At 46.8% G+C, this 21,304-nt stretch overlaps 1 protein-coding gene across 2 annotated transcripts in view; it reads right to left on the reverse strand.

Annotated features, from left to right (window-relative positions):
- LOC310663811 (tropomodulin-3) overlaps window positions 1-21,304 on the reverse strand; it is a 50,962-nt gene that overhangs the window by 19,548 nt on the left and 10,110 nt on the right. For both annotated transcript variants that reach the window (XM_083412244.1, XM_083412245.1), the window contains exons 2-5: window positions 13,996-14,201; window positions 13,087-13,243; window positions 523-645; window positions 36-125 (exon numbers count right to left, since the gene is read on the reverse strand). In XM_083412244.1, coding sequence (XP_083268370.1) covers window positions 36-125; window positions 523-645; window positions 13,087-13,243; window positions 13,996-14,121 — 496 coding nt within the window. In that variant the 5' untranslated portion in view covers window positions 14,122-14,201. The remainder of the gene's footprint in view (window positions 1-35; window positions 126-522; window positions 646-13,086; window positions 13,244-13,995; window positions 14,202-21,304) is intronic.

Below are 21,304 nucleotides of genomic sequence, written 5' to 3' on the forward strand. Positions count from 1 at the left end.
ATGTTGCATTTCTGGACTTTCAGCATGAAACTCACTTGAGAAACTTTCATTGGCGACACCGTTGCTACTTCCCACAATATCGCAAAACTGAGAGTTGCTTATCAAGTTGTGCATTCCCAGGATAGCTGTTCAGGAGAAAGGAGAAACCAACAGCGGTTAGGTTTTGCAGCTGGGGGCGACGGAAACATGAATCTGCAGCAGAATTTCCCAAAGACCAAAGTCATTCTTACGACTCCATGTACAGCGCCACTAACATGCATGCACTGCTTCTGAGATATGGCTCACACCATCATCATCTATGCCAGAGACTGGAACCTGTAGCTCTCCTGATATTGTTGGGACTTCCCACTCCCATCAGCCCCAGCCAACATGGCGAATGGTTAGGGATGATGGGAGTTGTAGTCCAACCATTTGTGGCTTCCCATCCCTGTTGTAGGAAGAAGCCTTAAGAATACGTATATGCAGGAGCATGCTTTTAGAAAAGCTAAATCAAACTCAACACACACATACACACCAACCAACCTGCAATGTCACATAGTTCAGTGTCTGTAGCACTTGTCAATGCTTCCTCCAGTTCTGGATCAAGACTCACTTTTTCTTCTGTGTAAGACTGTACTGGCTTTGGCTTTGGAATAAATACTTTCCCTGTTCAAAAGAGGAGGACAGTTGTTTTAGGATATTATCGGTGCTCAGCTTTCGACAACCTTGCAGGATCTTGAAATCACATTGCATGACGATCAGTAGCTTACAAAGTCAATACAGTGGTACCTCAGGTTACAGACGCTTCAGGTTACAGACTCCGCCAACCCAGAAATATTACCTCAGGTTAAGAACTTTGCTTCAGGATGAGAACAGAAATCGTGCAGCGACGGCGCAGCAGCAGCAGGAGGCCCCATTAGCTAAAGTGGTGCTTCAGGTTAAGAACAGTTTCAGGTTAAGAACAGACCTCCGGAACGAATTAAGTTCTTAATCCAAGGTACCACTGTACTCACCAAACCAAACCACATCGCTAAAGGGGTAATGCCTCAGTCCTGTATACCTGGAGTGTCTCCACCCCCATCACTCAGCCCAGACACTGAGATCTAGCATGCAGGGCCTTCTGGTGGTTCCCTAACTGAGAGACGCAAGGTTACAGGGAACCAGACAGAGGGCCTTCTTGGTAGTGGCGCCCGCCTTGTGGAACGCCCTCCCATCAGATGGCAAGGAAATAAACAACTATTCGGCTTTTAGAAGACATCTGAAGGCAGCCCTCTGTAGGGAAGTTTTTAATGTTTGATGTTTTGTTATGTTTCATATGTGCTGGAAGCCACCCAGAGTGGCTGTGGCAACGCAGCCTGATGGGAAGGATACAAACAACAAAATTATTGTAATGATTATTATTGAATTAGGTAAAGCTAAAGGGACCCCTGACCGTTAGGTCCAGTCGTGGCCGACTCTGGGGTTGCGGCGCTCATCTCGCTTTATTGGCTGAGGGAGCCGGTGTACAGCTTCCGGGTAATGTGGCCAGCATGACTAAGCCACTTCTGGCGAACCAGAGCAGTGCATGGAAACGCCGTTCACCTTCCCGCTGGAACAGTATCTATTTATCTACTTGCAGTTCGTGCTTTCGAACTGCTAGGTTGGCAGGAGCAGGGACCGAGCAACGGGAGCTCACCCTGTCGTGGGGATTCGAACCGTCGACCTTCTGATCAGCAAGTCCTAGGCTCTGTGGTTTAACCCGCAGCGCCACCCATGTCTCTATTTTCATCAGAGGAATGTTGGAGGGTATGCGCTCAGGGAGGATGAAAGAATGAGGAGCGTGTGTGGCTCTGGGAGAGTCCCAAGGGCACATACAGAGCAGCCTAGAGGGTGACATTAAACACCTCCACCCCAGGCCAGAAATTTCCCACTGCTAATATACTACCCCAAAGGTATTTCCTTGGACCCTGGCCTAGATCATTATCACCGTTACCGTGCATCATAAAGGGTGCATTCCACAACAAACGTGTCAGCCTGTCTGCCAGTTCGATATAGACTGCATTTGCCAAATTGAACATGAAAATCCAGCTCTTCCATCAAGATAGAGCTCAGTGAGTAGCTCAGTAATCCAACAACATAATTGGCTTCAGTCTTTTGATTGCAATGCATCGGAGCGATTTCCAGCCCACTTTAAATTGCAGGCAAAACTTAAATCAGCATTTGCCAGATGTTCTGTATGGATGCCTGATGGCACCAGGTTGGCACAGCCAGGCTTGATGGGGGCTGATGGGTTGTCAAATTCCAGGACGTCAGATTGGGAAAGACTGCTGGAAATGGTGCTTCAGATATCTCTCTGATGGATTCCTGACAGCAGCACTTGAATTATTTCTCTGCTAAGGCATTCTGAGTAATTCAGTAGATGGCACTCAAACACTGGAGCTGAATATATGTATTCAGTATGAGAAAGTTGTGAATCCACATAGATGCAAAAAACCTGTGCAACAGGAAAACCCAGAGGAGGGGTGGGTAACCTTTGGCTTGCCAAATGTTGCTGAACTACAACTCCCATCATCCCCAGCAAGCATGGTAGATGGCGATGGGAGTTGTAGTTCAGCAACATCTGGAGGGCCAAGTTTTCCTACCCTTGAGCCAGAGGATTGAGAGACGTGCAGGAACCTAAGAAGCAGCCTTAAGCCAGCTCAGACTAATGCCCATCTAGCCCAATATAGCAGACTCTGACTGGCAACAGCTCTCCTGGCAGAAAGGGTCTTCTTTCCCTTCGCCCTGCTACCTGATCCCCATTACTGTCGAATGAAGCCTTGAACCGTCTGCATGCAAAGCACATAGTCTACCAATGAGCTATCAAAACAGGAGCTTCTAACTCCAATTCCCATCAGCCCCAGTTGCCACGGCCAATAGTCACGGATAATGGGAGTTGTAGAGCACTTCACTAGAGCAGACTGGACCATACCTGCAGACCATAGTCAAGGCCCCTGCTCTGTGTTTGCCCACCATACAGAGAGTGGCAACCCTGGCACCGAGATTATGGGACTCGCTTGCTCTGGGACCAATACTCTGCTCCATCCCTTCTTGGCTTTCAGATCCCAGAAAATGCTGTGATTCTGAGGGCTTCTGCAGATCCTGAAGGAGACTCCAGAAGGTTCTGAAAGCCTGTCTCCACCCAAGGTCATCGGAGGGGGCTCTGTCAGTAGTTCCATCACTCCCATAAGTGTGGGAAATGGCGGTATGGGAAAGGGCTTTCTCTGTGGCAGCCCCTAATTTGTAGAAATCCCTCTTCACAGAAGCATCTTCACCCTATACGCTGAAGACACACTTATTTATTTACTTGAGAGTTAAGGTATTTTGTTTTGTGGGACCAATCCTTTTTGATGAATCTATACTTCTTATAGGGACGCTGGTGGCGCTGTGGGTAAAAGCCTCAGCGCCTAGGGCTTGCCGATCGAAAGGTCGGCGGTTCGAATCCCCGCAGCGGGGTGCGCTCCCGTTCGGTCCCAGCGCCTGCCAACCTAGCAGTTCGAAAGCACTCTCGGGTGCAAGTAGATAAATAGGGACCGCTTACTAGCGGGAAGGTAAACGGCGTTTCCGTGTGCGGCTCTGGCTCGCCAGAGCAGCGTTGTCACGCTGGCCACATGACCCGGAAGTGTCTTCGGACAGCACTGGCCCCGGCCTCTTTGAGTGAGATGGGCGCACAACCCTAGTCTGTCAAGACTGGCCCGTACGGGCAGGGGTACCTTTACCTTTTATACTTCTTATGTTTGATACTTATTCATGTTTTTAATTTGTAGAAAGCCACCCAGAGTGGCTGGGGCAACTCAGTCAGATGGGTGACATACAATTATTATTATTATCATCATCTTCATCATCAACTCGGTTGGAATTTGACTTTTTAAAAATAATTCTACTCTTTTAAAATTACTATATGGCTACCGTGCTGCAACCCGTCCTGACACCATATGGAGGGCAGACCAGAAATCTTATAAGTAAACATAGATAAGTAATTTCTGCTTCTCCTAGCCATTTTACTTGGACCAAGCGCTTTTATTTTACGTTGTGGATTCTGTATATTTTCAAAAACAAGACAGACAACAAGATACAGCAGCCTTTCTCAATCTTGGGTCTGTAGATGTTGTTGGACTACAACTCCCATTATCCCTAGCGTGCAGGACGAGTGGTCAGGAATGATGGGAGTTGTTGTCCAACAACATCTGTGGACCCAAGGCTGAGAAAGGCTGGGATACAGGCATAATAACGAAGCAAGAAAGGGGAGCATCTTTTGCTGAAAAGTGAATCTCGCCAAACAGTATCCAGCCTCCTTTTCCAGCTCATCACCATCTGGTTCTGTTTTCCTTGAATTCACTTTCACGTTGTCACAAGTCTTGGCAAGAGCCAACTCTGATCTTCAAGATAAAAGGAAATGAAACGGGGTGGGGGGAATCAAATATGTCTGGAATCCATCTTAGCAATATTACAAGCAATGGAAGACTAAAGGGTCGGAGTTTTATGGCACAGAAAACTTGGACGTAGATCTGACGGGATGACTCAAGACCCACTTTTGCCCTGGACTCGTTTTACAGTCTTTAGAGGTCCATGTCGAAACAAATATGACTGATATTGAACTTCATTCTGCAAGGCCTCCAAGACACCATGTACAATAGGGCCTGTGGGTTGCAGCCTATTAAATCCTACTTAAGGGTAAGCGCATCGAAATCAACGGACAATAGCCAGTCGTGCCCATTAATTGCAATGGGTGTGCTCTGAATAGGCCTGACAATGGGTTCAATCCTATGAACCAAAAGTTTTCAGAACCAAAATGGGAGACAGAAGATTTATCACAACTATTTGAGAGCTGCTTTCTTCATACACAGTGGTACCTCGGTTTAAGAACTTAATTCGTTCTGGAGGTCTGTTCTTAACCTGAAATTGTTCTTAACCTGAGGTACCACTTTAGCTAATGGGGCCTCCCACTGCCGCCAGAGCACGATTTCTGTTCTCATCCTGAAGCAAAGTTCTTAACCTGAGGTACTATTTCTGGGTTAGCGGAGTCTGTAACCTGAAGCGTCTGTAACCTGAGGTACCACTGTACAGGGAGGATCTCATCAACGATGGATTATATCATCATCTTCAGCTGATAGACTGGAACACATAACTGGGCCACTACGCAGCCTACAGTGGTTTGCAGCAATGGCAACATCACTATTTAGAGGTGCGTTGTTGTTTTTAATGGCTTGCTGCCTTCTTTTTTAAAAAGACGATAGGAAAACAAGTGCTGAAAAGTAAACACGTACAGTGGTGCCTCGCAAGACGAAATTAATTCGTTCTGTGAGTTTTTTCGTCTTGCGAAGCACAGTTTCCTATAGTAAATGCATTTATGGTTTCCCATAGGAATGCATTGACGGTTTTAAGAAAAAGGCGCAAGACGTTTTCGTCTTGCGAAGCAAGCCCATAGGGAAATTCGTCTTGCGAAGCAACTCAAAAAACAAAAAACTCTTTCGTCTTGCGAGTTTTTCATCTTGCGAGGCATTTGTCTTGCGAGGTACCACTGTACATTTAAAATCAGACCTCTTGCTGTGGTTGGATATGATAGCACACAGGAACATGTGAAGTTGTCTCATGCCACAGATCTATCCACCTGATGCCCTCCAGATAACAAGATAGGATGAGGCTGCTAGATCAGGGCATTGGTCCACCTAGTTTAGCATCCTGTCCTCACCACGGCCAGCAAGATGCCTGCAAGCTGAGCATGAATACAACTGCCCTCTGCCTGCCTGCGATTCCTAGAAATTGAGATTGAAAGACATTTGACAATGGAGGAGGTAGAACAGGGGTAGGCAAACTAAGCCCCAGGGGCCGGATGCAGCCCAATCGCCTTCTCAATCCGGCCCGCGGACAGTCTGGGAATCAGCGTGTTTTTACATGAGTAGAATGTGTCCTTTTATTTAAAATGCACCTCTGGGTTATTTGTGGGGCCTGCCTGGTGTTTTTACATGAGTAGAATGTGTCCTTTCATTTAAAATGCATCTCTGGGTTATTTGTGGGGCATAGGAATTCGTTCATTTCCCCCCAAAAAATATACAGTGGTACCTCGGGTTAAGAACTTAATTCATTCTGGAGGTCCGTTCTTAACTGGAAACTGTTCTTAACCTGAGGTACCACTTTAGCTAAGGAGGCCTCCCGCTGCCGCCGTAGCACGATTTCTGTTCTCATCCTGAAGCAAAGTTCTTCACCCGAGGTACAATTTCTGGGTTAGCGGAGTCCGTAACCTGAAGCGTCTGTAACTTGAGGTACCACTGTAGTCCGGCCCACCACATGGTCTGAGGGACAGTAGACCGGCCCACGGCTGAAAAAGTTTGCTGACCCCTGAGGTAGAATATCATAGCTAGCAGCCGTTGACAGCCTTCCCCTCTAAGAAATTCTCTCACCCTCTTTGGAAACCTTCCAAGTTAGTGGCCATCACTGCCTCCCGTGCTGAGGACTCAATTTGGGACTTTCTGCACACAAGGACAGTGCTCTACCAGAGAGTTATGAATGCTCCCCAATTATATAGCAAGTCTGAAAAAGCTGAAAGCAATGGATATACATTACATGCTCCCTTCTCTCATTTACTTTTCTCTGCCTGTTATAGCCTTCACAATTGCATTTCTGTTCCTTCTGATTAGCATTATTCTTCATGGTATGCAACAGGAAAAGAACCCAGTTATTAAAAACAGAATTGGCTTCACAAAAGAGGGCTCTGAGGCAATCTGCCGAAAACGCAAAAGCTGCCACCCCCCTCGGCAACACGGCAAGCGCGCAACTGGGGAAAAGCACCTCCCTCCTGGTTTTTTTCCAGGGGAAAAGCTGCCAGTTCCCATTCTTGTGCCTTTCCTGTCCATTTGTTTCCATTATTAAACCTAGCACTGCAGAGCTGCACGTTAAGAACTGAGGCGGCTCAGCCGTCTCCCACAGCTGCAAAGCATTCTGGGTTCTGCAAAGGCCGCAACACTACAGAGGCGATGAAATCTCTATGAAAAGCACAAAATGGGTACTGTCCAAAGTTCACTGTGAGCACCTAACCTGGATTCCCTTTGCAGACTCCGCAGAACAGCCATAAACGTACTCCTTTGAGAACGTAAAGGAAAGACCTGCTAGTCCAGGCCTACAACTCATCTACCTGTAGTTCAACACAGCCTCTGAGAGTGGAGGTAGACTATGAATATTAGCATACTTGTGACAGAGGAAGCCTGGACGGCCAGGCATGCCCTCTTTTTATTTATTGAGTTTATATACCACTGTATAAGGGGCGCGGGTGGCACTGTGGGTTAAACCACAAAGCCTAGGACTTGCCGATCAGAAGGTCGGCGGTTCGAATCCCCGCAACGGGGTGAGCTCCCGTTGCTCGGTCCCAGCTCCTGCCAACCTAGCAGTTTGAAAGCACGTCAAAGTGCAAGTAGATAAATCGGTACCGCTCCAGCGGGAAGGTAAACGCGTTTCCGTGCGCTGCTCCGGTTCACCAGAAGCAGCTTAGTCATGCTGGCCACATGACCCGGAAGCTGTATGCCGGCTCCTTCGGCCAATAAAGCGAGATGAGCGCCGCAACCCCAGAGTCAGTCACGACTGGACCTAATGGTCAGGGGTCCCTTTACCTTTTACCTTTATACCACCCTATACCTGGAGGTCTTGGGGCAGTTCACAGAAAAGATCACAACATATATAATCGGAATAGAAACAACCACCCAATAACACCCCCCAAAGGAAAGAGTCACATTTTAAAAGGGTATAGGATGTCAAACAGATCAACCAAAGGCCTGGTTGAAAAGGAACACTTTTGCCTGGGGCCTAAAGGTGTATAATGAAGGTGCCAGGTGAACTTCTCCGGGGAGAGCATTCCACAGACGGGGAGCCACTGCAGAGAAGGCCCCGTTCTTGTGTTGCCACCCTCCGGACCTCTCAAGGAGGCGGCACACAAAGAAGGCCTTCAGAAGGTGATCTCAGGGTCCAGGTAGGTTCATATGGAAAGAGGTGGTCCTTGAGGTATGGCGGTCCTGAGCCACTGGAGCAGAGCACAGTTTGTGCTATTTCCCTTCCATTGCAGCTCCAGGGGTGCACTTTGGCCAAAGCACACAGACAGAAACTTTCTCACACAGCTCTGAAGAACTTTTGAAGTACTCAAAGATAAGGAGTGTGAGAGTGACCGGACGGCAACTCCCCACAGACCATTGGCTGTGTTGGCTGAGGCTGAGGGAGTCCCCACAACCGACCCAAATTTAAACACTGCTGTGTGATCAATGCCACAGTTCAGCTGCTCCCTCGTGCAATCAACAACAACAAAAAAGACCCTCACACAAATGCAAACTTGGTCTCACTGGAGCTCCCAGCGAGTCTCGTCTTGCTCAGACCCACCCTTATTTCTGTTCTGAGAAAACTCCTGAGATTCCTTTCCAGGTAATGAGCAAATACGCTCAAAACTCAAGCTCATTGTTCAGTCACTGTGAGGGCAAAACTCTGCACAGCCTTTGGAAACAATGACATAACTATACAGGCAGAGAGCCAAGTGAGAGCTTTTCGAGATTCCTCTCGCTCGACACGCACCAACACAAACGTTATCAAAAGGACACATCTGCATTTGAGCTTGCAAGGGCCACAGGAGTGTTTCTGCTGATAATCTGGGAACATTTCATTTAGTTAAGGAGGAGATCACATAGTAGAGTGGTTTTTTTGGGGAGGGAGAATGCACATATCAAAACCCACAAGACGACCCGGATTGTCACCAGATTCTGCACACAGATCTGTAGGTGCAGACCATTCCCCAATTCAATCTAGTTTGTTAAGAAAATTCCCAAACTCGGATCCACGGGCGACTCTGGGTCATTTCTCTAAGGTTGCCTATCTTATAAGTTTTTATGTGCTTATATGCCTATCACACTTTTAAACTTAAAATCCATTGTTGTATATTGTTTTAAATGTTTGTTTTGCTAGTGGGATTGTAGTTCCATTTGTGTTTCTCAAGCTGGTCTCTGATCGCAATAAATTTCATGTTTCATATCAAAACGCCAACAACTTGGCATAAGAGTGTCAGAACGGTTATGTGTGCTGAGTATCACTGAAGTGTGTACAAACCAGGGTGGGAAAACTATGGTTTTCCAGGCACTGGCAGACTCCAGCTCTGATACAAAAAACTGAATGAAATCAAGGCTAAGATGAACATGATGCATTTATGTAACAGAAATCATAGAGAGCCGTCGTGGTGCAGTGGTTAGAATGTTGGGCTAGGACCTGGGAGACCAGGGTTCAAATCCCCATGCAGCCTTGACACTCATTGGGTGACCTGGGGCCAGTCACGGCCTCACAGTCTAACCTTCCTCACAGGGTTGCTGTGGGGATTAACTGAGGAGAGGGAGAAGCACCTTGAGCTCCCTGGAGAAAAGGCAGAATATAAACACAATCAGCTCAATCAATTTATTTCACATACTTGTGCAAGGAAAAAAAAACCTGTGCCAAAAATGAAACACAACATCTGGTAGCTGATTGAATTACGTGGAATTGTAATGCAATAAAATACAACAGATCCGAAATAACAGAGGCAATAGAGAATCATATAGCATCTAGCACAGTGCATTACATTTGCTACAACAGGCAGAAGAATCATTAAGTGGTTCTTCATGACCTTCAGCAGTTTTTGACTGGGCTGTGCAGGGGGAAAGTCTAGGAACCCATTGCCTGGCTTACAACGGACTGGCTTGCAGCTGAGCAATCCTGGGTTGTGAAACAAGGCAATCAAAGCAAGATGCACTGCATCCCCCTGTGGATGTCCATAGGTGATTTCCATTCTAAAGGTAAAGGTACCCCTGACCGTTAGGTCCAGTTGCGGACGACTCTGGGGTTGCGGCGCTCATCTCGCTTTACTGGCCGAGGGAGTCGGCGTTTTGTCCGCAGATAGTTTTTCCAGGTCATGTGGCCAGCATGACTAAGTCGCTTCTAGCGAAGCAGAGCAGCGCACAGAAACACTGTTTACCTTCCCGCCGGAGCGGTACCTATTTATCTACTTGCACTTTGACGTGTTTTTGAACTGCCAGGTGGGCAGGAGCAGGGACCGAGCAACCGGAGCTCACCCCATCACAGGGATTCGAACCGCCGACCTTCTGATCGGCAAGCCGTAGGCTCTGTGGTTTAGACCACAGCGCCACCAGCGTCCCCTGATTTCCACTCTAGTTGAGTCTAAATACACCCTCAGTGATTTGACCAAGGTAGGATAGGAAGCCAAAACTGGCCAAGTAGACGTCAAGCCACAAAGGCTTGGGGTTCTCAGGCAGGTGAAATCAGATGAATCAAATCATATGGGCAAACAAAGAACGGTTTGCAAGCGCTGACAGTCAGCTGCAAAACCACACTTCCTTTACCAGTGCCTGTAAAGCCGGCTTCTGGCAAGGAGTAACATCTTTCTTTATCTGCCTTACACCCAGGGACGAATTTAGGTTTGATGAGGCCCTGAGCTACTGAAGGTAATGGGGCCCTTTATATGTCTAGCTGTCGTTTGTCAACAACAAATTGTCACTGTTTTTTGTGTTGAATATATGCCATATGGTACTTTATGGTCCTAATAGGTATCTAAAGCCATTTGCACATAACAAAATGTATTTTATCAAAGTGATTGTTGAACTTATATTTTAGAAATTTATATCCAGGTTTTTCCTCCTTTATTTTTTTTCGGGGGCCTCCCAAGAGAATGGGGCCATACGCTATAGCTTGTTTAGCTTATACCTACATCTGGCACTGCTTACACCTGACAGCATATATATAGGGCAGATGGGTGTGGCTTCAGGAAAACAGGCTTGTGGGTCTATTTAGGACTCCCGCTTGGCCCAAGCTCACCACCTCTGAAGTAGGGAATCAATTCCCCAACCTTTCTGGGTCCTCGAGCTGTACGCTTGCAGCAGACAACGATTGTTTGCATGCCTTCTTGATAGTCACAATGCTTTTTGCCACAAAGCTCCCATTGTTACGTGGATGAAATCTGTATTTTCTTTCCAAATGTCATTCCGCGAAAGAAAGTTTTCTTGCATCAGCCCTCTCCACCAGCAACAGTGGCTCATTGTATGTTGGCCAACAGCTGGGACAGGGTGAGGCTTTCAAGTTTTAGCAACCGCTTATGACAGGGGAGTGCTCTATTCATTTTGGAGAAGCAGCCCTCTCCACTTCAATACTGAAAAGCAGAATTTTCTGAGGACCTCAAATTCATGCAGGCAAGTGCACATCTGAGGCCCAGTTCATACATATGAAGGAATCAACCAAAATGGTCAAAGGCCTGGAAACGATGCCTTATGAGGAACGGCTAAGGGAGCTGGGCATGTTTAGCCTGGAGAAGAGGAGGTTAAGGGGTGATATGATAGCCGTGTTCAAATATATAAAAGGATGTCACATAGAGGAGGGAGAAAGGTTGTTTTCTGCTGCTCCAGAGAAGCGGACACGGAGCAATGGATCCAAACTACAAGAAAGAAGATTCCACCTAAACATTAGGAAGAACTTCCTGACAGTAAGAGCTGTCCATCAGTGGAATTTGCTGCCAAGGAGTGTGGTGGAGTCTCCTTCTTTGGAGGTCTTTAAGCAGAGCCTTGACAACCATATGTCAGGAGTGCTCTGATGGTGTTTCCTGCTTGGCAGGGGGTTGGACTCGATGGCCCTTGTGGTCTCTTCCAACTCTATGATTCTATGATTCTATCACGTGTTGGCGCAAGAAAATGCAAATCCACCCACAGTGTTATGATTCAACACACACACACTACTTTCTCTCTGTTACAGAGTAGGTCCTTCGTCTCATTCCTCGGAAGACAGACGGGACTATAAGGTTTAAACTGGATCTTTACAAATGTTTAAAATAACTTTTTCTAAAAACAAAACAAAACCCAGAAGCCTTTCTTTTAGGACTTCTAGGTGCCGAAATCCCAAGGGAGCAGAAAATACTATTTACGTATGTGAGTACAGCTGTGCAGATGCTACTAGCCCAGAGATGGAAAGAAGATAAAATCCCTGTCAGAGAAGAATGTCAGATCAAGTTGATGGACTATGCCGAAATGGCAAAAATGACCGGAAGAATCAGAAATGTAAAGTATCTGAGGGAAGGTCAATTAGTAAGGAAAGATAATAAGAATATATAGAAGATTTGAGAAGATTGTAAATGCAAAGATAAATGTAATCTCAGAATGTAGAGGAAATTGAGGGGGGGTGGAGGGAAGCGGGGGGGGGACAAAAGAATATTTGGTTTGATTGATGGATATATGGGGAGATGGGGAGGATGTGGTGATGGCTTTTATTTATATTGTGATGTAATATGGAAAAAACCAATAAAATATTGTATTGGAAAATATAATAATAATAATAATAATAATAATAATGAAATCAGGAAGACCATCATTTTAATAAGGGGGGATTAATAATCTATCTTAAAAACCATTGTAAACAGCTAAAATTGTTAGTGGGATTGGCATAACACTTGTAGTTTAATGGTGAATTTGGGATATAATGGAGATGCGAAAGTTTTGGATTATTATAAAAGATGCAGGGGGAAGTCCAGGAGATTCTGAGGATTCTTGTTTTTATATTGTACAGTGGTGCCCCGCAAGACGAATGCCTCGCAAGACGGAAAACCCGCTAGACGAAAGGGTTTTCCGTTTTCAGAGGTGCTTCGCAGGGCGAATTTCTCTATGGGCTTGCTTCGCAAGACGAAAATGTCTTGCGATTCTTGAGGGTTTTTTTCGCTCCCCACCCACCCCCTTTTTCTAAGCCACTAAGCTGCTAATAGCCTTTTAGCAGCTAATCCGCTAATCCCTTAAGCCTTTAATAGCTGCTAATAGCCTTTAATAAGAACCGCTAGACGAAGAGACTCGCAGAACGGATTAATTTCGTCTTGCGAGGCACCACTGTATGTTGATATGTGATTGTAAAATTTTAATTTGAAAAACCTAATAAATAAATTCATTTTAAATATGTAACTAAATAAACTGCCAAGCCAAGTATTACCAGTTACGAGGAAGAAAGGTGAGGAAGCAAACTCACACCAGTTAGCTCTCAGGGCGAGTTTGTGCAAACCATTGTGCCCGGTGTGGCGGTGGGGCTGGGAAGAGGCACCCTTACCTTTCTTTTCTCCCGTGAACGGGACAAAATCTTCAACGTCTTTATGCTCCAGCGCTTGCTTCTCCAGATACGAAAGGAGTTTCTCTCTGTCGAAAGCACCGGAGGGCTTTTTGGAAGTCTGGTCCTTTTGCCGGAACCCTGCGGGCAACAGTGCATTCTGCAAAACGAAAACGACAAAGCTTCTACTGCTCTTATTCGTCAAAAAACAACAAACCGCAGAAGCGGTCCATTAAAATACACGCAGGTATCTAGGAAGGGGTCGAAAAGGCAAAATCCTCCTGGCTCCTGTCTCGGGAGCAGAGCCATCACCGCCACCATGTTTCCTTGCATCAGCCCTATCTCCCGGGACAGGATGAGACTTGCAAGTTTGAGGACAGTTTTAACACAATGATAATATCTGCATTTATTCATCACTTCCTACTTCTGGTGTACGTACTTTTAGACCCCTCCCTGTGCACACGCATACATAAGACTCTCTTCCACTTGGCAGGAACTGGGATACATCCCGATTCTGATACTTATTTATTAAATTTTATTTATACCCCGCCCTACCCCGACATCTAAAGGCAGCCCTGTTTAGGGAAGCTTTTAATGTTTAATAGGTTATTGTATTTTAGTGTTTTGTTGGAAGCCGCCCAGAGTGGCTGGGGAAACCCAGCCAGATGGGCGGGGTATAAATAATATATTATTATTATTATTATTATTATTATTATTATTATTATTAGGACTTGCAGTTCGTGCAACAGCACTAACACATCGACTCATTCCATTCAGGCTTCTTGTAGTGTCAAGCCACTGTTTTTTGCACTCTCTTGCAGCATTAGCTACCCTGAATGTTTATACAAGAGAAGGCAGGATAAGCACTTTTTTGAACACTTTTTTGAATTGTCCCGCTGACCCAAAACACACCTCTGGATCGAGATCATCCAGGACGGTTTCCAGTTGTTTCAACTCCTCTTCCGATAACTTGCCCAGGATTTCATCCTCATCGAGGTCCTTGTATTTGTCCAAGTCTTTTCGGAAGGGGAGAGCCATCACTTCAGCTTGCGAGGGGGCAAGCAGCTTTGTCAAGTGTACAGCAAGGCTGGCAACCTGGGTTTTATTTTTAACAGGAACTGTGGAAAGAGGGACAAAGAACTCATCAACAAGGGCACTTTGCTGTGTAGTGGTGTGTGCAAACAGAAGGCAGTTCAAGAGAGTTAGGATGGTGCAGAGCAGCCGTTCCAACTGCAATGGCAGAATATAAACTACAGGCAACAAGCAATTTAGGCAGGTCCGAATGGCGCACATGAGTTTAACCCAGACGTAGCCCTCAAACGTCATAAATACATTAGGAAAAAGGGCGGAACAGGGCAGAACGGGGGCGTGGCAGGCACGGAACCGGGCAGGCTTATGCGCACTCTTATGCCAATGAGCGAGGGAGTCCGGAACATAACCCCTGTGCAAAAAGAGCATTGCCTGTATTGCTGTTAGGTAAAGGTAAAGGGACCCCTGACCATTAGGTCCAGTCGTGGCCGATTCTGGGGTTGCGGCGCTCATCTCACTTTATTGGCTGAGGGAGCTGGCGTACAGCTTCCGGGTCATGTGGCCAGCATGACTAAGCCGCTTCTGGCGAACCAGAGCAGCGCACGGAAACGCCGTTTACCTTCCGGCCGGAGTGGTACCTATTTATCTACCTGCACTTTGACTAGCTTTCGAACCGCTAGGTGGGCAGGAGCAGGGACCGAGCAATGGGAGCTCACCCCGTCATGGGGATTCGAGCTACCGACCTTCTGATCGGCAAGTCCTAGGCTCTGTGGTTTAACCCACAGCGCCATCCGCGTCCCTCACGTATTGCTATTACTAATACCTATTGTTGTTGTGGTTGTTGTTGTTGTGGTTGTTGTTGTTGTTGCTGCTGCTGCTGCTGCTGCACTGGCTGCCAGTGAGATAATGGAGCATATTCAAGGTGTTAGCGCTAGCATGAAAAGTCCTAAATGGCATGAGACCCAAGCACCGTAAAGTGTGCCGCCCCACCACCCAAATATCAACCATCTCAGGTCCTACATTTGGCTGGGGAGGACATCCTGAACAAGGAAATTCAGAGTCAATCAAGGACTTTACAGGAGGAGATGCTGAAGACCTGTTTCGACCTCGGCATCATCATCATCATCATGATCATCATTTAAAAAGATTAATTACCGCCACGTACCCTCTTCCCCTGGGACGCAGGTGGCGCTGTGGGTTAAACCACAGCGCCTTGGGCTTGCCAGTCAGAAGGTCGCGGTTTGAATCCCCGCAATGGGATGAGCTCCCGTTGCTCGGTCCCTGTTCCTGCCAACCTAGCAGTTCAAAAGCACGTCAAAGTGCAAGTAGATAAATAGGTACCGCTCCGGCGGGAAGGTAAACGGCATTTCCGTGTGCTGCTGTGGTTCGCCAGAAGCAGCTTAGTCATGCTGGCCACATGACCCGGAAGCCAATAAAGCAGCCAATAAAGCGAGATGAGTTCTGCAACCCCAGAGTGGGCCACGACTGGACCTAATGGTCAGGGGTCCCTTTACCTTTACCTTTTTACCCTCCTCACAACTTAGATCTGGACTGCAGCACTAAGGAGAGGCAATTAGACCTTTCTTTGCACATCACTGTCCTAACTGAAACCTCTCTACATCCCCCAAGCTGTGAACCTGAAAGATGCTGGTTCAGGCTTGATATCTGCACTTTCTGCTTCGTGGTGCAAACAGAAGCTTGAGAGGGGCAGCTTCAAGCAGCAAAACAAGGCCCAGGGCAGGGGGAGAATCAGGACCTCCATAGTCTGGTGTGCATGCGCGCGCGCCCCCACCTTCTGCACATCAATGCACCTGCTATTAATGCTGCTTGAAAGTGCCAGGGGAGACCCCAAACACACCTCTCTTACAGCATATTACATTTTATTTTAAATCTACACCTCTGCCTCCTCTCCTGCCTTTTGCCCTTTAATTTCAAATCAGAACTGGGGAAAAATAAAGGGAAATAGTTTTCATCAGCAGAGTTATTGTTATGGTTCTTATTCTTATTCTGTTGAATAAGGTGAGGATGTCCAATCCCTTCCCAACTACGGTGTCGTAATATTTTAAATCCACACACTTTAAAGACATGTATTTAAATGTGCCCATTTGTAAGTATTTTCATATGCTGTTTAGGATCTCTTTGCTTTACTGATTGTTCTTTGCCATCCAATGATCCTTTGGGAGGAAGAGCAAGTTATTTTTTTCTTTAATCTAATAAACGCAAAACTCAACAAACTGATGTTACGTTCATCCTGCTTTGCAGTAAATTTCTTTGAACAGGATGATATACAAGGAAAAGCAGTACATGTATATTGATAAAACGCCAGCAAGAAGTGCACATTTCGCTTGAGAGCCTCATGCATTTTGTATTCAGACATCCATACTCTCGAGTGCAGAAGGTCAAGTGAGAAATGACCCTAAGGAAGCTTAAGGCTAAAGTTTGAGATCTGCTGTCCGAGTTTAAGTCAGGTCGCATCTCAGATTTCTGTTTAAAATCTAGCGCCTATCTGCATTGCTGGGCATGCATTGCCCAGAAAACGCACAAACCCCTTTCCCCTACCATATCATACTGCTGCATTGAAGAAGAAGAAGAAGAAGAAGAAGAAGAAGAAGAAGAAGAAGAAGAAGAAGAAGAAGAAAACCTTTGGCTTAAGACAGTAACTGAATACACAACTTTCATTGTTAGAACAGCAATGGAAACTCCAGAGACACTATACTAGGCAAAAACAGGGAGGAGATAATTTATCTACTCTTCAAACACTAGTTACAAATCCCAGGACCTTGGAGTCAGCTGCGCATACAGAAACTTTGTGAAACCATTTATTAATTTTGTTCACGCTCAAGGTCACCTTCACAGTCTGAATCTGGAACGCGCACAAAGGAAACCTTGGCTGCATTCAAAGCGGATCGCACACAAGCACAGGTGCACGAGTCAGCAAAAACGGCAAAACATTTTCCCCGCTGAGTCGCTTGCATCCCAGTGCTAGCTACTGGTTCTATCAGCCTCTCCCAACTCCTGTATGTTTTGGACTTCAACTGCCATCAGCTGCAGCCAGCATGGCCAATGCCCAGGATGATGGAGGTTGTAGCCCAACATTTGGAGGGCGGCAGGTTGGCTGTAAGATGGCAGGCAGATGGCAGCTGGCTGGGGCAAATGGAGGTTGGTGGGGCAGTGCCCCCCTTTGTCTGAATGGACCAGTCTCTACTGCTAACCAAGGGAGGGAAGAGATGAACTACTCCCCAGAGACAGCTCAGTCGCTAGAGCATCTTAATCTCAGGATCATGGGTCACACTGGGCAAAAGATTTCTGCATGGCAGAAGGTTGGACTAGATGACTCTGGATGCCCCTTCCCATTCTACACTTCTATAATCCTAGAAACCTTTATAGGGAGAGGTGGGGAGATCTATGGGCCTCCCAATGCTGCCGGTCTACTTCTCCTATCATGCCTGATCATGGGCCTTGCTGGCTGCAGCTGATGGGAATCCGAGTCCCAACAGCACTCGTAGGATAACTGGTTCTCCATGTCTGCCTTATGACAAGGATGGACAGCTGAGAACTTGGGGTTAGATGTGGTCTCCAAAACACATCTGGGGGGGATGTTCCTCAGCTCAGTAGTAGACAATACAGCCAGGTTCTTATACTGTACAGTGGTACCTTGGGTTACATACACTTCAGGTTACATACGCTTCAGGTTACAGACTCCGCTAACCCAGATATAGTGCTTTAGGTTAAGAACTTTGCTTCAGGATAAGAACAGAAATCAGGCTCTGGTGGCGCGGCGGCAGCAGGAGGCCCCATTAGCTAAAGTGGTGTTTAAGGTTAAGAACAGTTTCAGGTTAAGTACGGACTTCCGGAACGAATTAAGTACTTAACCCGAGGTACCACTGTATAGCCCTCAAGAACTTCTTCATATAATTTGTGTTGCCTATTTGAAATACAGTGGCCGCCGCGCAATTTCTGTTCTCATCCTGAAGCAAAGCCGAGGTACTATTTCTGGGTTAGCGGAGTCTGTAACCTGAAGCATCTGTAACCTGAAGTGCCTGTAACCCGAGGTACCACTGTAAACAAACCAGCTTGTTCTTTTCTGCACCACGTTCCACATCTTTTTCTACTACAACCCTTTTCGCTGCAGCTGAAGTAAGGAGTGGTTCCTTGCATGCCACAGCGTAGGAGTAGCCACTTGTCTTTCCCTTCCACTGTTTTCCTTTGCAACCCAAAGAGTCAATTCAGCTATCAAGAGCAAGCACACTTTATCATAGTTTCCCTTATCTGCCAAGATGGATCCCTTTGATTTTGGGGTGACTTGGAGAATGCAGAATTCAAGCCATTCAGAAACAGGATCCTAAGCTAAAGGAAGGGGATCTTAAGCCACCAGACAAGGAGACTTCATTCGGAAAGAATATTCCTTCCATCTATTACAGGATGTGGGGAATCTCTGGCCTGCCAGGCGCTGCTGAACTACAACTCCCATCCTCCCTGGCCATTGGTCATGCTTGATGGTGCTGTTGCAACATCTGGTGGGCCAAAAGCTCCCCACCACCATAGATAAGTTACCCAATTTGACTTCACTTGACTTTTTTCAAACAAAACAAAACAAAACTCAACACACCTGCTGTAAATAACCTCCAGCTTCATTAAAAGCTGCCTACCTTCTTTTTGGGACGTGGGTGGCGCTGTGGGTAAAAGCCTCAGCGCCTAGGACTTGCCGATCGAAAGGTCGGCGGTTCGAATCCCCGCGATGGGGTGAGCTCCCGTTGTTCGGTTCCAGCGCCTGCCAACCTAGCAGTTCGAAAGCACTCCCGGGTGCAAGTAGATAAATAGGGACCGCTTACTAGCGGGAAGGTAAACGGCGTTTCCGTGTGCGGCTCTGGCTCGCCAGAGCAGCGATGTCACGCTGGCCACGTGACCCGGAAGTGTCTCCGGACAGCGCTGGCCCCCAGCCTCTTTGAGTGAGATGGGCGCACAACCCTAGAGTCTGTCAAGACTGGCCCGTACGGGCAAGGGTACCTTTACCTTTTTTACCTTCTTTTTATTCCTGTTTTTCACCTACAAAAGAACCTGTGCATTTAACCTAAGGATGGAGATGAATCTGGGTAACAGCTAGCGGTGATTGTCCCCAATGCTAGTCCTGCTCAGAACAGACCCACTGAAATGAGTGGACACAACTAACTAAGACCCATTCATTTCAGTGGGTCTGCTCCAAGTAGGACTTAGTTTGGGTACAACACCTGGAATTTATTATATGTTCAAAGATGGTGGATCAAGCGCTGTGTGTTTCTCCTCCCCAGACATCCCAGGTACAACCTGAAACTTGCACAGCACTTAATAGTGCTACGGGCAAGACTCCATTGCTCTAACCCCGCCCATTTTAATTACTCTTGATTAAGAGTCCTGGAGAACTCAAAAGCTTGCAAATCATTCTGTGGCATTTTGATTGGCCTAATGAAGGCATTGCCCTAATGTGAATCTGGGAGCATTTCATCATTTTATCACTTTGCTCTTATTTGATTACACAGTTTCCCTTACAGCCTGCTCACTCAAGTCCAAAGCTGCTTTCTCACTCGATTCCATTAGAGCTCGGCTTACAGATTTCTTTGAACGTCATTGTTTACTTTAAAGGAAGTGCCTAACTATTTGATCTTGGCAATATGTCACCCACTGGGCCATGTTCTCTTTGACTCCAGGAATCAAATGTCAGAGATTTCATTCCCTTGCTCCAAAATGTAAGATTTCATATCAACGTATCATACATAAAGTAAATATCCAAAACTGCGTCAGTTGCCGGTAAATTCTGTATATTTTGGGAAGGGGGCAGGAAACATCAAGATTGTGACATCTGCTTGCAAGTCAAGGACCAGTTAAGAACGTAAGCCAACGATCAGCATTAACCTAACATCTATGTTACAGACATGTGCTTACTCACATCCTGCTATTTTTCCATTAGCAGCAAAAATAAATCACTGCTGCGTCCAACTTCTATACAAAGTGAAAGTCGGCAGCTCTCTAAATAAGGTGTCAGGTATACAAACAAGAATTTGAGTGCCGCTGGCATACAAACAGGTCTGAAACCAGAGACAGCTGTTGAGTGGGAAGCAGAGGTCTAGGCAGGGAGAAAGAGCTGTGAGCATGGCCAGTCAAAGTGATAATTGCTCAGGCAACACCCTAGCCTGAACAGGAAGCTGTTACAGCATTTCCTGTTAGGGAGAACCAATGGCCAGTGTGGTTGGGCAGAGTCACTCCAGCAGCTGATCATCATCATCATCATCATCATCATTTATTTATACCCTGCCCATCTGGCTGGGTTACCCCAGCCACTCTGGGTGGCTTCCAACCAAACATTAAAACAATACAGCATCAGACATTAAAAACTTCCCTAAACAGGGCCGCCTTCAGTTGTCTTTTTAAAGTAAAATAGTTGCTTATTTTTGCCTTGACATCTGCTGGGAGGGAGTTCCACAGGGCAGGCGCCACTACCGAGAAGGCCCTCTGCAACCTCACTTCTTTCAGGGAGGGAACTACCAGAAGGCCCTAGGTGCTGGACCTCAGTGTCCGGGTAGAACGATAGAGGTGGAGGCGCTCCTTCAGGTATACTGGGCCGAGGCCATTTAGGGCTTTAAAGGTCAGCACCAACACTTTGAATTGTGCTCGGAAACGTACTGGGAGCCAATGTTATGTGGTCCCGGCGGCCACTCCCAGTCACCAGTCTGGCTGCCGCACTCTGGATTAATTGCAGTTTCTGGGTCACCTTCAAAGGTAGCCCCACGTAGAGCGCATTGCAGTAGTCCAAGCGGGAGATAACTAGAGCATGCACCACTCTGGCAAGACAGTCCGCGGGCAGGGAGGGTCTCAGCCTAAGTACCAGATGGAGCTGGTAGACAGCTGCCCTGGACACAGAATTGACCTGTGCCTCCATGGACAGCTGTGAGTCCAAAATGACTCCAGGCTGCGCACCTGGCCCTTCAGGGGCACAGTTACCCCATTCAGGACCAGGGAGTCCTCCACACCCGCCCGCCTCCTGTCCCCCCAAAAGAGTACTTCTGTCTTGTCAGGATTTAACCTCAATCCTTTACTGCCTTTGGAGATGCCTCAACCCAGGGGTAGCCAACAAGGCACCCTGCAGATACTGTTGGGGCTACGACTCCCATCATCCTTTACCACTGGCCATGATGCCCGGGGCTAAAGGGAACTGTAG

This window comes from Podarcis tiliguerta (genome assembly GCF_965153285.1).
Source record: "Podarcis tiliguerta genome assembly, chromosome: 14".
NCBI lineage: Eukaryota > Metazoa > Chordata > Lepidosauria > Squamata > Lacertidae > Podarcis > Podarcis tiliguerta.